The sequence below is a fragment of the Botryllus schlosseri genome, chromosome 7, assembly GCF_051294905.1.
Source record: "Botryllus schlosseri isolate E-star chromosome 7, Bs_hap1, whole genome shotgun sequence".
NCBI classification, from domain to species: Eukaryota; Metazoa; Chordata; class Ascidiacea; order Stolidobranchia; family Styelidae; genus Botryllus; species Botryllus schlosseri.
Window position 1 is genome coordinate 7,337,030 of NC_137242.1, and position 19,175 is coordinate 7,356,204.

Genomic DNA, 19,175 nt, shown 5'->3' on the forward strand with positions numbered 1-19,175 from the left:
TTGCCAGTTTAACATGACCAGAAATAATTTGGTACGTGTTTACCACAGAGGTGGTCAAAGTAGTCAGCATTGCTACTCATGTACAAGTAACTGCAAATTTATACTCAATTGCAAGAAGTAGCAATTTCTGAGATGTGTTCAAATCGACTTGACTTGTGTCCCTGTGCCTAGTCCCAACTATAGAAATTACAACTGTTTACCCTGGCCGATAGTTGATGCTGTGGATTATCAAATCTGCCGGCTTGTTCCCTCTCAGGCTTCTATCGTGAACCGCAGGACCAGGGTTTGTCAACCTCGGTAGATATACGTTAAAGGATAATGCGCATCACAAATATTGACGGCATCGCGCTTTCTTGACAGGTGCTCGTGAGTGCGGAAGCAGTCCTAGTTTTGAGCCATATGACTTGGTTCGAATGCAAGTCGAGTCCAGTCATTTTAAGGCATTTCAAAAATGACTCTGAGTCAAGTAGGAGTCACCAACCCTGAGTGGAAGTAATTCTAGCGCTCCTGATTCCATAAAAAATCGAATCAGATTTAGTGAAGACGAGTTTTATTAGAAAAAGTATGAAAAAATTGGTTATTGTAAATTTGATTGCTGTTCCAGGAAATGTCGAATCCGGATTAAAAGTTCTTTCTTGACACTGTCAGGAACAAGTTGTCTTCCTTTCGGCGTAATTTCACGCACAAGATCGTCCACAGTGGTCAGGCCTCTCTCTCGAATGATGTCCTGAATTTACCAAAAGTTGAGTCGAGCTTATTGTTGATAATTTCATCAGAATAATACACCATGAAATTGCGATACAATGAAAAGATAGGAAAGTGCCGAAACAGCTTGGAGAAGTCTATGAAGCCTGACCTGGGCCCAGACGATGTAAAGAGAAGGCATGCACACTGAATGAAAAGTAAAAGAAGGCCGTATAAGGACAAGCGATAATAATGAGGCGGTATTTGGAAAGGTGAGATTGATAGATCTATATCAGATCGTGGTCAGGGCTCGGCATTTTGCACTTATTGTTAATGAAATGCTAAGTAATATTTGGCAGATGGATTAATTGCGCAGTAGGATTGTTAAGTTCAACACAGTATGTATATATGATTACATCCGATGCTATCAACACCAAGGATTTCTGACTAAGCAAGCCTATATTGCCTCCAGAGCCCCAGAAAATTAGGAAATATTCCAGTCAATTGTGAAGCATGCAGGGTCGGGGGTGTTTAGGTTAAACTAGTCCAATTTGCCCACCCATTGCCCACTTGCATCAATGGCGATAGCAACCAATGAGATATAATATCAATCAAGCAGTGGTCACTTCACTGGTCAGTACATTGTGGTTCACTGTTCTGTTACAATGGCGTTTTGTCACTTGTAAAAAATACCTTTGGAGTACTAAACATGAATATATGTAAGGTACAATTAACAAATCTTTGAAAACTTTTTGCTTATCGTGGAACACCACCAATAGCCTGGACTCCTGTCCAACGCCAACTACACAACCAAGTGAACTAAACCAAGGGCCAGTTAACAGTGAGAACTACAGTGCAACTACTTCAAATATTGTGATATACAAACTTTGCAAATTTCCTTTAACTGGTCCCTCCAACCGCATTCTGTGAGTCGAGTACGAAGAAGCTCTTTCAGTTTTTCACGTTCTCCAGTTTCCACAAGCTGCTGGTTTATTGCAGACCTCATTTGACCATCTTTCGTTTTCCTATCACCACCATATTCCGCCATAACTGTTGTATTGAGTTGCCTGAGAGTGTATGGAAGTATGAGAACTCCGACCTCGTTTCAAGATAACTTGGACAACAGTGAACAGTGGAAATAGCGGAGGAGGCGATGTACAGAAACCACCGAGCTCGGTCTGTTTACATCAGAGATCAAATTATTGTATATTCCAACCGGATCCGGAATCCAATTCTCCCGAAGAGCCGGATCCGGATCAGAAATGGAAGCTCCAAATATAATTCTAATTTGAAATCATTATTGAAATTTTCTTGAATCATCATCATCATAATTTATTAAATTTTTTATCAAATCAATACACCACAAGATTGCGATATAAATAAATGCGCCGAAACGACTTGAAGTAGTCTTTTAATCAGACACCCACCTTGGTCTAGGGCAGGGGTGGGCAAACTACGGCCCGCAACAACATTTTGTGGGGCCCGTCGAGGCATCGAGAATCGTGATAAAAATGTGCAGTAAAAATCAAATTAGTAGACCTAGAGCGACTTGATTGAACTTCTTTTTAAATACATTTTATCATGAAATTGATTAAGTTATAGTCATAATGTTGCATTTTCTTATTTTATTGTTAGTACAATAGCCAACCTAGGGGTCTACGCATTTTGAAACGCTTCAGTTGCTAAATATCCAAGACAATCAAAACGGAATTGAGTGGGTTCGGATCACAATTGTGATTTTAGAGTAGAACTTTCAGTGCCGTACTTTGAAAAACGATTCGTGCCTGCGTTTGGTAGATTCGGCCTCTATGTGCAGTTAGTTGCAAATCATTCATAACTTCGGTCTCAACTCATCCATAATGAGTAGTCCAAAGCAATACAAAGTTGAAAATGAATGCCGCTGCAATCCATAAAGAATCAACTTATAGGTAGGTCTATTTCTGTTCCGGCGTCGATGGTAACGCAATATGTATTAGGCTAGGACTTGTCATAATATGACATTATTATAATGAATTCGTTGCTGCAATTCAAAACACCATTTGAATCCAAACATCCGAATCATAGGCACAATTCATCAAATTATGAGGTGCAAAATATATCAACGGAATTATGGTTGATACAATAGTAAATTATTATGATGATGATGATGTCGTCCTCACAAAAGAACGTGAAAAAGGCAAGTTGAATACAGTAAGCCCTATGCTGAAACTCATTTAAAGGTAGCATGTTGGTGTCAGAATTGTGTGTTCTGAAGTTTGACCAGACGCAGAATCAACATATCTATAAACCGATCGTTGTTCACATATGCAGATTTCCATCCTATGCTAAGAATCAGCAAAACCTTTTTTCATCCCTTATTTTGACGAATTGATTCAGGATGGCAGTTTATAAAATTTCGGTAATGTTTCTGACGTATGTGCGTTATCATATCAAATCAACATTTAAATTGTTTTAATATACATTCATATGTAATGTATACATATGTATTAGAAGAGCTTCTTGGAGGTACAGAACTTCAATATACAATTAAATAGTATATTCATATTGAAATGAACCCGAATATTTTCGGCTGACACTCGTCAGGGGTAATCGTCAGCAACTAGTAGAGAATTGGAAAGAACATTGTAAATCAACAATCGTATCACAAAATATGACGTCACCAGCATGAAATTTCGAATGAGAGAGCGTTCAATGTACTATTTTTAAGTGGTACACGAACTCCTTTTGTACCACCTAAAAATAGTAGGCTACATTGAACGCTCTCTCATTCGAAATTTCATGCTGGTGACGTCATATTTTGTGATACGATTGTTGATGTACAATGTTCTTTCCAATTCTCTAGTTGCTGACGATTACCCCTGACTAGTGTCAGCCGAAAATATTCGGGTTCATTCCAATATGAATATACTATTTAATTACATATGTATTATCTCCACGTCTTCGGTTACTTTATATCAGGGGTCCTGAAATTTTGGGTCACGATTTCATCGAAGCGATATTTTAATATGTAATATTTCTTTTCGCTACTATAGGCCAATCAGCGAGACGCGTAGAAAATTCATCACAACTTGGCTTAATCATAAAAATGGGCCTTTGTATTGGTTTGAATCCACCACACGATTTGTCCGACCATGGTTTCACTGAAAATCTATGTCGGGGACCGTTGGGATGCTTTAGTGTAGGGGTGTGCGGTGCAGCGATCGGGTGCGGGGCTATGAGATAGAGGACTTGCGAGGTCAACCCCTGGGACGGCATTGCGACGCAACAATGCTGTCTGGCAAAACGAGAGAGTAGCTCAAGAGAAAAAGAGCCAGACGGCATTGTTGCGTCCCAATGCCAATCTCCATAACAATGAAAAATTCGTGGCTGATTGTGGGAGTTCCAGGGCCACGAGCGGAATAAAATTTATATTTTCGTAATCAGTGCATAGTCAGCTTTCGATTGATACCCGTTTTACCAAATTTAATGCTCGGCTAGCCGGTCAAAAATGACCGTCGAATTGTCTGTAGCCAAATGGGAATTGTGACGTGATACAATTTCACTGAGGCGTGAGATTTGCTTGTGTCGACACCATATAGGACACTATGGTTAAATCTATAGTCTTTCTCTAGCCCAGTGGTTCCCAACGTGGGCGATATCGCCCCCCAGGGGGCAATTTGGCGGTCTAGGGGGCGAAAATAACGAAGGGGGCGATAGGGGGCGATGGCACGTTAAAGCGGCTATATTGGAGTCAGGACCATAACTGCCGCACCGCAAACCCCAAATTGGGGCCGAACTCGATGGGGGCCCAAAATTATTTCGTGAATTAACATAAGTCATAGAGTTTTTTAAAAATACGCATGATTTATGGAATTGGAGACTTCGTCGTCGGCCATTACTGCTCCACGACGCACCAATACATATGAAGTTATAGGCCATGTAACATGCAACTCCGAGAAGTGTGCAAGAACGATCAGCAGCGAGAAGACCTTGGACGAAAAGGAATGCCCTTGTGCTGATCGAATACTGTGATATACATATATGTTTAATTGTCCTTAGGCTCCTCAATGGCTGGTGTCGAATGTTCCTATCCTGGCGATCTGAACCCGACAAGACAAATGCCACCCCGCAGGGTAAAATTATATGCCACTAAAGAAATACCCATTTGAAACAATATGCGTCTTTTAGTTTGGTACGTTTTGGCGATATCCATATATTTTGACATAGCAGATATATATAGGAGGTCACGATATAGCATCATGTAACGAAGTCAATGCAACAAAGGGTACGCCCGAAGATGTTTAATTATTATTTAGGGGTCCTACCTTTTCCAACACACCACACTAGGCTCTACCGATAAATCTGATTACATGAGCAGAGAGAGAATATTTAAATTCATAGCACTATATATGCAATTCCCGACCATATTGACCGATTCAAGCCTGAATTATATAAATTTAGCTGATGTGTAACGACTGGTTGAGGGGGCTGGTTGGTTTATCACCCTATCGGGGCCCAAGACCAACGTTTTTTTTTTGGAGGGGGGGGATGACGAAGTGCTGTTACGGTCCTGATGGGAGTCAAGTCGGAGAAATGACCTTTTTTTAGTCAACTCACGAACATTTAGCCGTAGAAGTGTAATTTCGAGGTCGAGCCGAAAAGTTGACCTTTTTTTATTAGTCAACTCGCCGGTGATCCCAGATTCTATGCCCATTTTTTGGTTCCCAATATTTGGGGGGTGATGGTCGGCGTGGAGGTTCAAAAGGGGGCGATGAGACGAAAAAGGTTGGGAACCACTGATCTAGCCTGTCCATGGTAAATTGGCGCAATCAACACTGGGGGCCCCAATTCGAATCTCGGCATTGTCTTGAGCGAATAAAGATAATATTACCACCGATTGATTGATTGATTCCGTCAACTTCTTTTTGCTTGTCATGTAAATCTCCACTTTTTTACTTAAATGTAATGACTAGGGCCATTTAAAGTCATTAAAGTCATATTTTTTTTCTTTGCATCAGTAAGTCGTGAAATCAATTTTAACGCAAAAATCGCATCCATATGGGGTATATTAAGAAAGTTATAAAGTCATATAAAGTCATATTTTCCTGGTTAGGTCATATTTGAGTTATAAAGTCATATTGTTGTATACTTTAAATAAAATGTGTCAATTGAAGCAATTACGCACTAAGAAAGCAAGGCAATTTGTGATTGAACGAAGGCAAACTGTAAGGTTAGCCTACATAACATTACAGTCGCAGACCTATGAGGTCACACATTGCATTGTGTTGCTACACAATCTGTTTTACTTCTGTGCACTGAAGTGCGACGTAATTTGAAGTTCAGAGACTTCCACAAGTGAAAGAAATAGTCAACGCATGGGAAGCTGAAGGAGTTATTGTAAAGAGCGTCAAAGATTCAGTGAACGATCCAAAGTTGACGAGTCAGTTAACAGAAATATGCCTCCACTACTACAATATTTCAAACTTGATACTGAAAATGGAGTTGTACGGTACGTACACTATCAAAGAGGCTCATGCTGATCTAAATGACCTTGATTTCGGAAAAGATCCGCTTGAGCTCAAAAATTACATTAAGAAGCGATTGGACAAAAACGATGTGAAACAAATTATGGAGCTACAAAGACAAGACATTTCACCAGCGCTGTATGCAAAACTGCAGAAGTGTCAACAAACATCTGCGTCTGTGGAGCGCTCATTTTCCTTACTAAAGTCATTTTTACGTCCAAATAGAAACTTTAAAGACTCCAACATTCCACACTATACATGAAACTGTACTACAAAAGTGGTTTAAAATAAAAATGGATGTGTATTGCTGTTATGTTGTTCATGTTTTACTCGTCAGTTCCATGAGTGACGTTGGTTACATGTAAAAATACACGATTTTCGCATAAAGTCATATAAAGTCATATTTTCCCAAAAATAAATTCATATAATTGATTTTTAAGGTCATATAAAAATGGCCATAGTAATAGGCTTACCATACGTCCCCTTTTATGAGGATTTGTCCTCTTTTTTGACTTTTTTGAAAGTGTCCTCGGAGGACGCCCTTTTGTACTCTTTTTTGAGATTCTGTCCTCTTTTTTAGGATTTAGAGCAGATTTAGAGCAAATTGCGAGTGATATGCCATATATTAGCACAGACGTGAAGCTCCGACGGGTGAAAAACGGCGATTTTAGCTCTGAGCGAAAAGATGACCTTTTTTTTTTTAGTTAGCCAGTCACAAAGTGGGAAAATTTAACCGGTTTTTGAGAATTCTACTCCGGTTTTGAAAGTTGGAAATTTATGAAAAAGTGTCCTCTTTTTAGATTTCCAAAATATGGTAAGCCTACATAGTAATGACTATATATACTCTGCAGAGATGAGCATGGATTTGGATTAGGATTTGAAAAAACCGGATTTGTGTGATTTTGTCGGATTTGGATTGGATTAGGATTATAGATTTTTTTCTGAATGGATTAGGATTTGGATTGGATTGACCGATTTTCTGGGAGATTGATATGTCGTGTGGCTAATGGCGACAAACTTAATTCAGATAAGTTAATAATGTACTTCTGACACGCTACACCAGGGGTGGGCAAACTACGGCCCGCGGGCCGCATGCGGCCCGCAACACCGTTCTGTGCGGCCCGCGAGAGTCTAAATAAACTTAATGAAAATATTGATAAAATGCGTACTAAAAATCGAATTAATGCAGGGACTTGATTAAACTTTTTCTTAGTATATTTCACCATGATAATTCTAAGGCAGTGGGTCTCAACCTGGGGGACGCGTGCCCCTTGGGTCATGAAAGCATCCAAAGGGGATCGCGAAGCTGAGCTCAACTGAAAAATTTTTTCGCGCTTCGCGCGATTTACTTCCAATTCATAATTATTGCTCTGTATTTGGTATGAATGTCATATTTAATAATCCCTCTTCAGTAGTCGTAAGCTCCCGTGCCACCAAACTATCCGTTAGGTTTGCTATAGCATCCTGGTTGCGTTTTGTGATATGACGATAAGGGGGCGCGAAATCTACACATATAGTAGAAGCGTGTTTGAAGCTAACATGGTTATGATGCTGTCGGCATTGTGTGTCCTGGAACTGAACCCAAAGCGGAATTAGTAGGCTAAATCTATGAACAGATCACTGCTCACAGATTTAAATTTCAATCCTGGTCTAAGAATCGGGACAACAGACTTTCATCTCTATAGTTGTGACAAATTGGTTATTGAGGTCGACCAGCCTACGAAATTCCGCTATTGTTTCTGGCGCGTGTACGATATCATCACAGCAATGTTTGGTTTGTTTCAAATAAGCATATATATCATCCCCATGTCCTCACTATATAATCAAATACCAGCAATATGGCGTTTTGGTTTATGATCCCAATTTTATATAGTGCGGCCCGCGAATGGATTCAGATGTTGAATGCGGCCCGCGAGCTCAAAAGTTTGCCCACCCCTGCGCTACACTATGGCACGCTCGGTGTGAATGAACATGAGATGTGCAGTAGGGTTGTTAAAAAAAAACTTTTTTTCCAAATCTCACTCGCCTAGCAGAGATGAGCGGATTTGAAATTTCTATGTCCCAATCCAATCCAAATCCGAACCTTCAAATCCAAATCCTAATCCATAACTTTTACATATTCAAGGCCATGTCCAATCCTAATCCGATTCCAACTGGAAATTCAGAAAAAAAAAACTAATTTATGCAATGGAGGGATTCGAAAATTTTCTTTGACAACCAACGATTCACTTGATTCAGTATTACCTAGTAACCATAAGTACATTGATAACTGATTTGAATAAAGTTTGTCGCCATTCGCCACACGACATTTCAATCTCCCAGAAAATAGATAAATCCAATCCAAATCCTAATCCGTTCTGAAAAAATGTCTAATCCAAATCCAATCCAAATCCAACAAAATTTCACAAATCCTGTTTTTTCAAAACCTAATCCTAATCCATGCTCATCTCTGTCGCCTGGTGACTAAATCGTCACGCTGTCCAAGAAAACGATGCACACCAAATTTGACTCAATTCCAACCAGTAAATGCCGTGCAATCTTCAATTGAAATTTTTAATTTATTAATAAAAATTAAAAAATAAATTCTCAAATTTTTCTGTCAACCTCATGAAATTGTAGAGCTGTCTTCAAAGACGATGCAAAACAAATTTGAGTCAATTCCGACTTGTAGAAGCGGAGTTATTCGCGTTTTTCGTTGATAATTTCCGGATTATCCTAGATTCGGGGGTTTCGGATTTGGATTGGATTAGGACATATAAATTCCAAATCCGCTCATCTCTGATACTCTGACGGACTACCTCTGCATCATTTGTTCTTAACCAGGGTTCAATCGAACGAATTTCGGATCGAATGGCTCCTCCGCATATTTGATATCTGTTGTGTTGCAAACTGGCATATAGTAAGATAACAGTAGTACACTTATATAACGAATGCTGGTATGGTAATGCCTTATGTCTCAGAACAAATGTAAAATTATAGTGCCTTCAACCATAACACACACACACAATGTCTCTTGAATGTGCTTGCATCGCACTGTCTTGAATATTTGTGCAAACTATAATTTAATGAAATAAAGAATCTGCATGTCTCCGTTTGTCAGTCATGAAATTACGAAGTATTTATTAACTTAGCAAGTTACCATATTTCGAGACCTCAAAAAGTGGACACTTTTCAAAAATTCTGAAATTCTGAAATTCGACCACTAGTATTGTGTTGAGTAAAAAAATAAAAAAGGGTTATCTTTCCCATCTCTGCTCTCAAAATAGCCGTCGTGCCGTATTTTTCGTTGATTGTTCTGCCATCTCCCGTTTAAGCTCATTTTAACACTTTTTCGAGATAAAGAGAATACATTCGCAAAAAAGAGCACAAATAGGCGTCCTCCGAGGAGACTTTCAATTTATTGTAAAAAGAGGACAATTCATCTTAAAAGAGGACATATGGTAACCCTAATTAACTTGCTTTTATCCCTCCTTTTATGGCCATTGGCGAGCCTGAAATATCGTACACTAGATGTCGCCAATGTTTCATTACAGTGACTCAAACAAGACAGGGAAAAGACGTAGTTTATTTTTGTCCTAGATATTTTTGCGGCATCTACACCGACTCAAGCTATACGCATAGGCCTACACACAATCTGTGCACTGTGCATACATGCATACCATCAGTGTATGACGTACAATGTGCATATGCCGCTAGACAAGGAATGTACAGATACAGCCTTGTACGGCTTTCTAAGTCTTGCACCGCCCCTCCATGCTATCCCAGTAATACATGAGCGGCGAGCGCCAAGCATGCATGGAATTAAGTCCTGGATACCAGTGTTACTAATCATGCAGGTCTTTGATCTGAGGTTTGACCAGGCCTGGGATCGAGCCCACGAGCTACCGATCAAGCAGCCGAACGCGTCATTACTACTCTATCTTGTCGGCGGAGCAGCTTCCAAATCCTTGTACATTTGATATTTATAAATCCTGATAATAATATGTGCAATTGTGCATGAGGCATTTCAATGTAAATCATTGCTATCCTTCAGCATTCTCGTTGGCGTTTGCTTCGACACCAACAGAAGAAATAGAAAGTCACTATGTTGAACAGTTGACCAAACGCATAATGACCGAAATCACCATCAGTGATGTTATTCCTGGGGTGTTACAGCATTATATGTTGTGAAGCCTTACATTGGATGCCATAAACGTTCACGTTCGAAGAAATTAAACCAAGGCACAACTCTAAGCCCATCCGCGCCCCTGACAGCCGTGAGTGATGTAATGAAATGATATGTATAATAGCAATTGAAGACATAAAAAACACGCTTAGAACCACATGCTATGGTTTATGAAGGAATAGATTTCAAAACGGAGCTGCACGCCGCCAGTTTTTTCTTCATATGGTGGTAATGCCTCTCCAGTCGTAACGATTCTATAGCGACGATAAGTCTGGTCTTGGCGTTCCATGAAAAGTCTTGAATGTATCTGGCGTTTTCCACGTCAAGTTCGAGCAGATCATCCTCAGAATCGCACCCGTTACAGTGCAAAATATATGCCGTTCGCGACGGAAGTTCGTTTTCTTTACACCACAATATCAATGCAGCGTAATCTGAAATACCAACAATTTGATTATTTATTGTACGGCGGGAAGAAAGGATAGGGAAAAGTACTCAGACGTATATACAAGAATTTGCTGATAGTGCTATATCTTTTAATACTCTCGGAGGCCAAACGGACTTCCGCAATTTTTTGGAAAGCAAAGAAATTTGAAAATCTTTGGTGGCGATAGGTAATAAGGTAAGGTATATATGAATTATACAATAGAAAGTGATCATGACCCTAAACGGTAATACTTAGATTACGTACAATCGGATATATTCAAATAAGTTTTCACAATCAATAATCAAAAGCCGCATTCATTTTGCTAGTATTTGGAGAAACTATAGTGATATGAATGATGATAATTCTAGATATACTTTTCTAGAATCTGACCAAAATCAACAGCGCTTTCTCGATAACCGATCCCGCAAATTAAATATAATGATATACACGAGTATAGTCGAAATGTAGACGTTTCCGTTGATGGGAACGGATGTATGATCTCAACTTTTTGCTTGGATTTAATAGTGTAATTAGTTCGCTCTTGACATGAGCCCATTACATACAAAACACTAGCTTGTACAAACGCTATATTAGTCATACAAAACCATAATGTTGAGAAAATGCGAATCATAGCATTTGACTATAACCTAGTTGATTGACAAATGCTTTAGTTTTTTAGTATGAACTTTTAAAATATCGCGTTTGTTATCATGTTTAGTAATATTTGATAAAATCATTTTAAATTCATATATATCAACGACAACCTGCAAGACCTCGATCAAGACCTCAAGACATAAATAAAGATTACGACAGCTTAATATCGGGCATGCGTTGAATATCAATTGAACGGTGCGAAACCATACGTCAAATGTGGAATTTGTCAACTAATCACGCATTCTTCTAGGCTTTTCGTCTTCGCCTACGGCACTGGACAACTTTCTAAAGCTATCTTGATGATGCACTTGTCGCCGATGATTTCCAATTTAAACGATGACAATTGATATCTAATTGATCAGCAGCATCGTCAACGGAAATTATACTACATGTACATAGATGTAATTTATTTATATAGCCAAGTCATACGCAATAGTTTTATTCCATCAATATCCCCATCAATGAATAGAAGTTGCAAAATATTTTGATTCCGTTTTTGGACACGCAAAATACCACACAACGTCAACAAGTAACGCGCGAAATCAACACCGTTACACCAAAGATCGGAGGCAGATATAGTGACATATAAACGATCATGTTATCTTCTTTAAATTGATCTCATGAGCGGAATATTCATTGGAATGTTTTATGATCAAAATGTACATATTTTACACATGTTTTACAATTAAATGTTCATATTTGAGTATGACAATTTCAATGTTAAGTGATGCGCTCATATATCTATATATCACTGAATAAAAACTCGGAGCGATTGCGTTATAAAACGTTTCACAGAATTAGAATATCTCGAGCCGTGTGAAACTTCTCCGATCGGAAATCTCGCGTAATTGCTATGGCTACAGTGAGTATAAACTACGCTTTTATGGACAACGGTAGTCATCACTATAATGTCGTCCTCCCATGTTGTTATGCCATTACTTAACGTGTCGGTCTTAACCATAAAACCAAGTCTAAATTGTTTTGTTGATGATTTGAGTTATCTAAGCGGGGCTATTTACCGAGAGTCCATCTCTGGTCCCGCGAGCATTCAAGGATTCTTAATGCCAATGAGTCGAGGAAAAACAGGTTATTGTTTTGCATGATTGTCCCGATATATAGTACATCAATATTACTCATCGATACCAATCCAACCGATGCGAAACGCCAAATTCATTTAGCTTGTTAATTTAAACTGACGTCTGGTGCGTACAAAATATACTTCTATTGATAAATCATGTCGCGTCTTTTATCTGTGGTCATGAATGGGACCTATAAATTAATATTGGTAGAAAAAATATATGGCGACTACCTTTCCTGGTCGTACAATAGTAGTCGTAACTATATTTTTCTGGGATAAGCCAGTCATGAAACAAATCGAGGACATCGCTGGATTAGTTTTACACGAAACAGCAGGGCAGTGGACGACAGTGGACGGACACCCTCAGGCACATTGTTTCAGTCAGAAACTCTTCTAATTATATCATCGACGCTATATCTTGGTGACACCGACAATTCAATTGACATGCAGACCTATTTTCAGCACGGAATGTTGTGTATTTGATGTGCCAGATACCACCCACCAAATCGAAATTTACCGTCGCACGAGATTGAATGCTCAACACATCATACACCACGCAAATGCCATTAATTTCGCATTTTAATGTGATTTCGGAGGTAATTTAAAGTAATTTGACGAGATCAGAGTGTTGCACTGGTTACACAATATGCTACATCACACCAGTGTTAACAGTGTCATATTCCTATAAATATTAGGATTAAATTTTATTATTTTTGTAGAAGATACAAATCTCGTAATTTATGAAAGGGATTCAAGGAATCTTACGACAGACTGCGGTAGGCCCGTAGTAGCTTCGCTTGCTCGCCGTAGAAATAGTGCTTGTACGGCAAAGACTTGGAATACTGATATTACTAAAGTGAAATTCGAATGCCTGGTAAACAGGCATCATGATAAGCTAACGGTATCATAATTCTGTTCATCAGATTAGTAACAAAGACTCTTTAGAAGCGTACAGCGAAAAACCCAGAGACTTCCATTTTGTCTGCGGTCACGTATAGTGCCTACCTCTATCCAACGAACACGATGAAATCGGATAAGGAAATTTAAGCAAACGCTCTGACGAGAATGTCGTAACGGGATATCTAATTTTCAAATAATTGTACGCGATTATTTAACAACGATAACATTGAACACGGAAAATGACGATTAGGACAAGGGCATGACTTATTGCTCCTCGTATGGAGTACGAGTACATATTATACGGACAGCAGCGACAGCTAAACATGTTATATATACAACACCTTGTAGCTGTAACGATGGTGCCAAATTTAGTCGATGATCTTGGACATCTGCGTACGAATTTACACTGATAATTTGATCACACTGACATCAATAGGCAAGCGAGAAGATCATACTGTACAATATAATATACAACGGTGAGTTTCGGTACGTCGAGAGACGACAAATTAGCGAAGCAGAGCCAACTAAGCCATTTGGTAATTATTAAAATTCCTGCTTTCATCGTAAACGAATTGTATATAACGTTGAAATATTTGAAGTATGATAATATCAATGCAGAGCCTTCTTGAATTTAGGCATCAACTATAAATTTACGTACTTTCCAGCTTTGCTTCTACTTCTACTTAAGTGGCATCAGCAACTATAACTTAGATCACTTCTATAGTAACAACAGACACTTGGATCATTAATAATATAACTGAGGATGCATAAGTAATAAGAACCGTCTCTGATATGTCATGCAATTATTAGTTGTTTTGGTAATTGCAATTTAATACGTATATAAAGCTGTAAAGATATTATTGGAGGTAAAGAACCTCAATATACAATTAAAAAGTAGATTTATAGTGAAATAAACCCGAATCGTCTCGTCTGACACTATAGTCTGGGGTAATCGTCAGCAAGTAGAGAATTGGAAAGAACATTGTATATCAAAAATCGTAAAGAACTTTATTGATGCGTCTCAGACTTTTGTTTCTAGATCGATATCAAGATGCATCCTGGCTATACTTAGGTGGAATTACTCTTGGTATTTCTCCATTGTTAGAGCGATTTTTCGTTGTCGCAAAAAAGCAGCGAAACCACGTTGACTCTCAAAATGATGTAGATAAAAATAAATCTACATAATAATATTCACATCGTGAATAGTCTGATTTCGAAAACCGCCGGTGTAAAAGTCCAGAATTAATTAAGAGGAAGCAGTGTGTGATTGGAAAGAGAGCATCCGTGTGTTTATAACGAGTTCGTTACCAGCCGTATCGAGTGTCGAGATAATGTAGTGGTACGTACCACAGCTACAACACAAATGGGTTGTGAGTTCGAGTCTGATCGAGGTTGACTCCAGAATTCTTACCTATGTGTTGGAGGTTTATCTAGGCTTCTCCCACCGTGCTACAAGCACGGAATCGCAATGAAACATGTGGGCCTGATGTGAAAGGACTAATGTCATCGAAATACCATGAATATCAAAACAACGATAACCAGCCGTCTCTGCTGTCTCAGTGTTAACTCAACATAATTTTAGTCCACACAATGTTAGTCACAGCAGACGATGGCCCGTAACTCACCTTTACAAGTAAACGTATCGTTGGCTGACGACCGCCTTCCGATTCGCCTGGGCGTTCGATTTTGATGACTCGATGAATTTGAAGATTTGAAGTTGTAGCTAAACGAGTTGGACCGAGCTGACGTAACAGTAAATGATCGCGCCTGTCTTTCAACGGGCTTTGAGTTATTGCAATCACTTCGATAGCTGTTACATCCCGGGTATGCGAAGCTGTTGGATTTTCTAGTGTACAGATTTGTGAAATTGTCTTCAACAGATTTTTTCGGGAGAAAATATCTATTCTGTGTGCTCCGTATTGCTACCGATATTTCCCGAGTGAATGTCTCGGCCAACGCCTCCTCGTCGTTTGAACCTAGTATCGTCCACACTTGCCGCGGGGTCAGTACTTTCATATCGATTAGCAAAGGTAGCGATTGCTTAATTGTGCTTTCGCTGGCGCTACTGTGATTTGGTAGCATTTCTAAACCGGTGCTATTCAACTGCGCGCCGCATTGGAAGTCCAGCTCGGACCCTAATCCGGAACTGTCTTCGAAGTTGTCCGAGCCGCAGCTTGAAAACTCGCCGGCTTCACGAATTGATGAGTCGTCCGGAAAATCTGATGATGCGGAATCTGTTTCATTTGCGATCGCCTGCGATGATTCGCAGAGTAATTCTCTTTTCGCCGCGAGTTTTTGAACGGCTTCGTAATCTTCAAAACTGGATAATTTGCACAATTTTCCCATCGTGTATTTACAACAGCGGGATAAGTCTCCCACCGCCAAAGTAGACAGTAAATCCAATAGTTTGTCGGTGGGATTGAGACCATCAGCTTCCGTTTTATCAATAGTTACGCTATCAGATGCTGTGGAGTGATTGTTGTTATACATCTGGTCTTCTACCGCTAGCGTATCCGCATCAAAATTTTTAATCACTGTCTTGGCGCATTCAGCATCGATTATGTTCAACGAAACAGCATCTCTTAAGCATTCCTCAACAGAAATGTTTTCTGCCTCTATCTCCTCAATGATATCCATCAGCATTTCGTTAGCGTCATCTAACACGTTAAAAGTTTCTGTAGCATCGGAATTAGCGCTATTGATGGGATTTCCAGCCTGTTGGTGATATTTCATGCTTCTTTCCAGATCGTCTTCATTTAGAAATTGAGTTACACTTGAATTGATAGGGATTTTTCGAAATTCGTCCTCACTGCTCGAAGACACGTCGGAGTCGAACTCAATTTCAGCTGGAGGTAGCAAACTAAACGAAACTTTGCGCCTAATCTTCTGATAATCCTTTATAGTGTGTCTCTTTCGTGTTACAGGCGATTCCTTCATAGTATGTGCGATTACCTCGCAGAATTTATTCTGTACTTTATGATCGAGCTCGCATAGTCGAAACGTTACAGTCTGATATTTCGGTACACTGGTACTATCACGCCTTGTCCTAATTCACACTCTTCTGACTGGTGCTGCAATGTTTTGAAGATAAAAATAGAGTGCTCTCGCACTCGATTCACGCCATATAGTGAGCCTTTATTCATTAACGCTTGCAGCATTGCCCTCCGGCGGTTATCGGATTTCGGCTTTCGCACTTTATTTTCAATCCATCAACCCGAATTAATTTTTTGGTTGAATGGCAACTCATCCTGTCGCATGAAATAATCATAAGCTTGGCATAAGCTATATACGTTAAGCAAATCTATACCCAGAGGATATACGCACGATTTTCTGAACGAGCATACTCCTGCTTTATTGGGAATCTATATCAATGAGGGGAGCAAGCGCACAGTTCGCGGTCGTGCTCATTATGCGAATTACGAACCTTAATAATTCAGAGGTTCACGTTCGCAAAAGAACCTTGGTATGTTCTAGCTAGTGAATGTTTTGTGAAATATCAGAATTTTACAGTTTTTAATATTGTTGAACAAACTATATCATGATTGTAAACTTCCCAGCATTCACTGTATCAAGAAAACAAATTCAAAAGCAAACTAAATTAAACCAGGTTTAGGGATGGTGCGAAAGGTTCCGGTTCTTGTGAACGCGAACCTTGAGTACTGCTGAAGTACATGCTGTCTTTCTTAAACGTCCCCGCTATTGTATAAACTGGAACAATCAAATGCTATAATAATTCCACAAAACCAATATCTTCCGTCGCTTTGCCAACAATTTCGACGAGGACTCGGCTAGACCGGACAAATGTATTCTTAAGAGTGAAACACCGGTTTCTATACTTGCGCCAGGTATTATCTCAAAAACAAGTTTAGTCAACTAGCCAACAACGCAATCGGACGGATTTAGTTTTGATGAAAATATTAATAAAACTGATTGATTGATGATACAATAATGATATCAAATCAAGAAAAACCACGTACGCCTGATCGATTTTTTACATTAGACATCGATGCATTCTTTATTTCAATTTCGTTGATGCAAATAATTGATTGGTTGACTAAGTAGGCTACAATTCGCTGACTTTCTACATGTAGTGTATTTCGATCTATGGCTATTGTGTTATTGCGGGCAAAGCTCACAGCAGAGAGTCACTAAAGATTCACTAACGGAAAGTTGAATATTCCCAGCGAACGTTCAAGCAAAATTTTGAAATTGGCAAGGTGCATGCATGCTCGTTTACTGCTGAATTTATTTCCATGCTGCCAGTACCATGCGGACAGTGGTCCGGAGTTGAAATGCAAAGAATGTCAACTCAAGACGTTAAGATAACGACAGGATAGCGTAATTGTGAAGCGTCCGGCTTCTTGATCGATAGGTCGTGGTTTCGATCCCCGGCCGAGTCAGACCAAAGCAGAGTTGGATCAATTACAATATTTTAATTCAATTACAATTACAATTACTTCCTTGCATGTTTCCATTACATTACAATTACAATTACTCAATGCTAAAAATATCAAATTACAATTACAATTACAATTACTGTTAAACATGTAATTAATTACAATTATAATTACAATTACAATTACTTTTAAACAGGTAATTGATTCAGTAAAGAGGTGTTCATTGACAACCGTAGCGACGTAATTAGCAACAATCTCAAGCTATTCATGTTTCATTTCTGATATGTAGAATACCCTTTAATTAAAAAACTCGAACGTATTCGAATTATTCCTAATCATGCGTACTGAAAACTACAAGCACAGAAAAATGTTTCAACCGACTGTTAAGAACCAAAGGTTTGAGCGACTAACAGTGAATAGGCTACAGGACAGTCAATGAAATGTAATCAAACGATTAGGCAACTCGGAGCTGAGTCAGGGTAATGAAATGTAATGGTAAGGCGTCAGCGATAAGGATGATACCGATAAGGTGCGTAAAATTAAAATAAATGCAAAAGGAAAGAACCTCCTGATCACTAAGAATTACAATATTTTGGTTCGCATTTACATTTTCACTTGCTCTTAAGATTGCATTTGGTGAACATTAGGGTGTGAAAAGTTTCTGGCACCAGTAAGTTTGGCCAAGATTGGAGGTAAGATTGGGATAACATCTCTACAAATGCGTGATCAAGTTTGATGAAGCCTTGGTCGGAAACTTGAATTTCTTTTTACAATTGTTGCAGAAGCCTCGGTACTGGTCAGAGATTTAAAAAACGTTGACCGTGGCGTAGGAAATGGTTCAGCACAGGTTTCGTAAGAGTTTATTTGCTGTTCATCAATTTTTGAAATATTAAGATTTAGTTTAGCCCTCTGGTTCTCTAACTTTTTTAGACACCCCCCCCCCCTTTATGACAGTGAATATTTCGTTCCCCCTTATCGTCATAGCACACAATGAAACCAGAAAGTTAGCAATCCTTACATATGGTTTGATGGTATGGAAGGTTAGGACTGTTGATGGGAGAATTCTCCAATACCAAATTCAGACTATACACCGAGCAATAGCCATAAATCGGATCTGAATCGGGCCAAGCGCGGAAAAGATTTCAGTTCAATGGAGCGTCGCGCCCCGTTCAGATTCTTTCACGCTGCCCAAGGGGGCACGCCCCCAGTTTGAGAACCACTGGTTTAGCCTATTGTAATTCAAAAAGTTTTCTGTTGCTACTGAAGTATGGAAACAGTTTAGCGTGGTTGAATTATCTAGTTATAACGCGGCACGCATAGAACACCGATGTAAATAGGCTAATTATTACATGTGGTGCTGACTGTTTAC

At 39.2% G+C, this 19,175-nt stretch overlaps 2 protein-coding genes across 2 annotated transcripts; both read right to left on the reverse strand.

Moving 5' to 3' along the window:
- Positions 1 to 533: 533 nt before the first annotated feature.
- LOC145442380 (transcription and mRNA export factor ENY2-like) lies at positions 534 to 1,881 on the reverse strand. Its single transcript, XM_080320274.1, has 2 exons — positions 1,571 to 1,881; positions 534 to 727 (listed from the first exon to the last, which is right to left on the reverse strand). The coding sequence occupies exons 1-2, from the start codon at positions 1,730 to 1,732 to the stop codon at positions 578 to 580; spliced, it is 312 nt and encodes a 103-aa protein (XP_080176400.1). The 5' UTR covers positions 1,733 to 1,881; the 3' UTR covers positions 534 to 577.
- Positions 1,882 to 10,449: 8,568 nt separating this feature from the next.
- On the reverse strand, positions 10,450 to 16,857 carry LOC145443360 (uncharacterized). The gene is made up of 2 exons (XM_080321336.1): positions 15,035 to 16,857; positions 10,450 to 10,784 (listed from the first exon to the last, which is right to left on the reverse strand). The coding sequence occupies exons 1-2, from the start codon at positions 16,344 to 16,346 to the stop codon at positions 10,522 to 10,524; spliced, it is 1,575 nt and encodes a 524-aa protein (XP_080177462.1). The 5' UTR covers positions 16,347 to 16,857; the 3' UTR covers positions 10,450 to 10,521.
- Between the last annotated feature and the right edge of the window lie 2,318 nt (positions 16,858 to 19,175).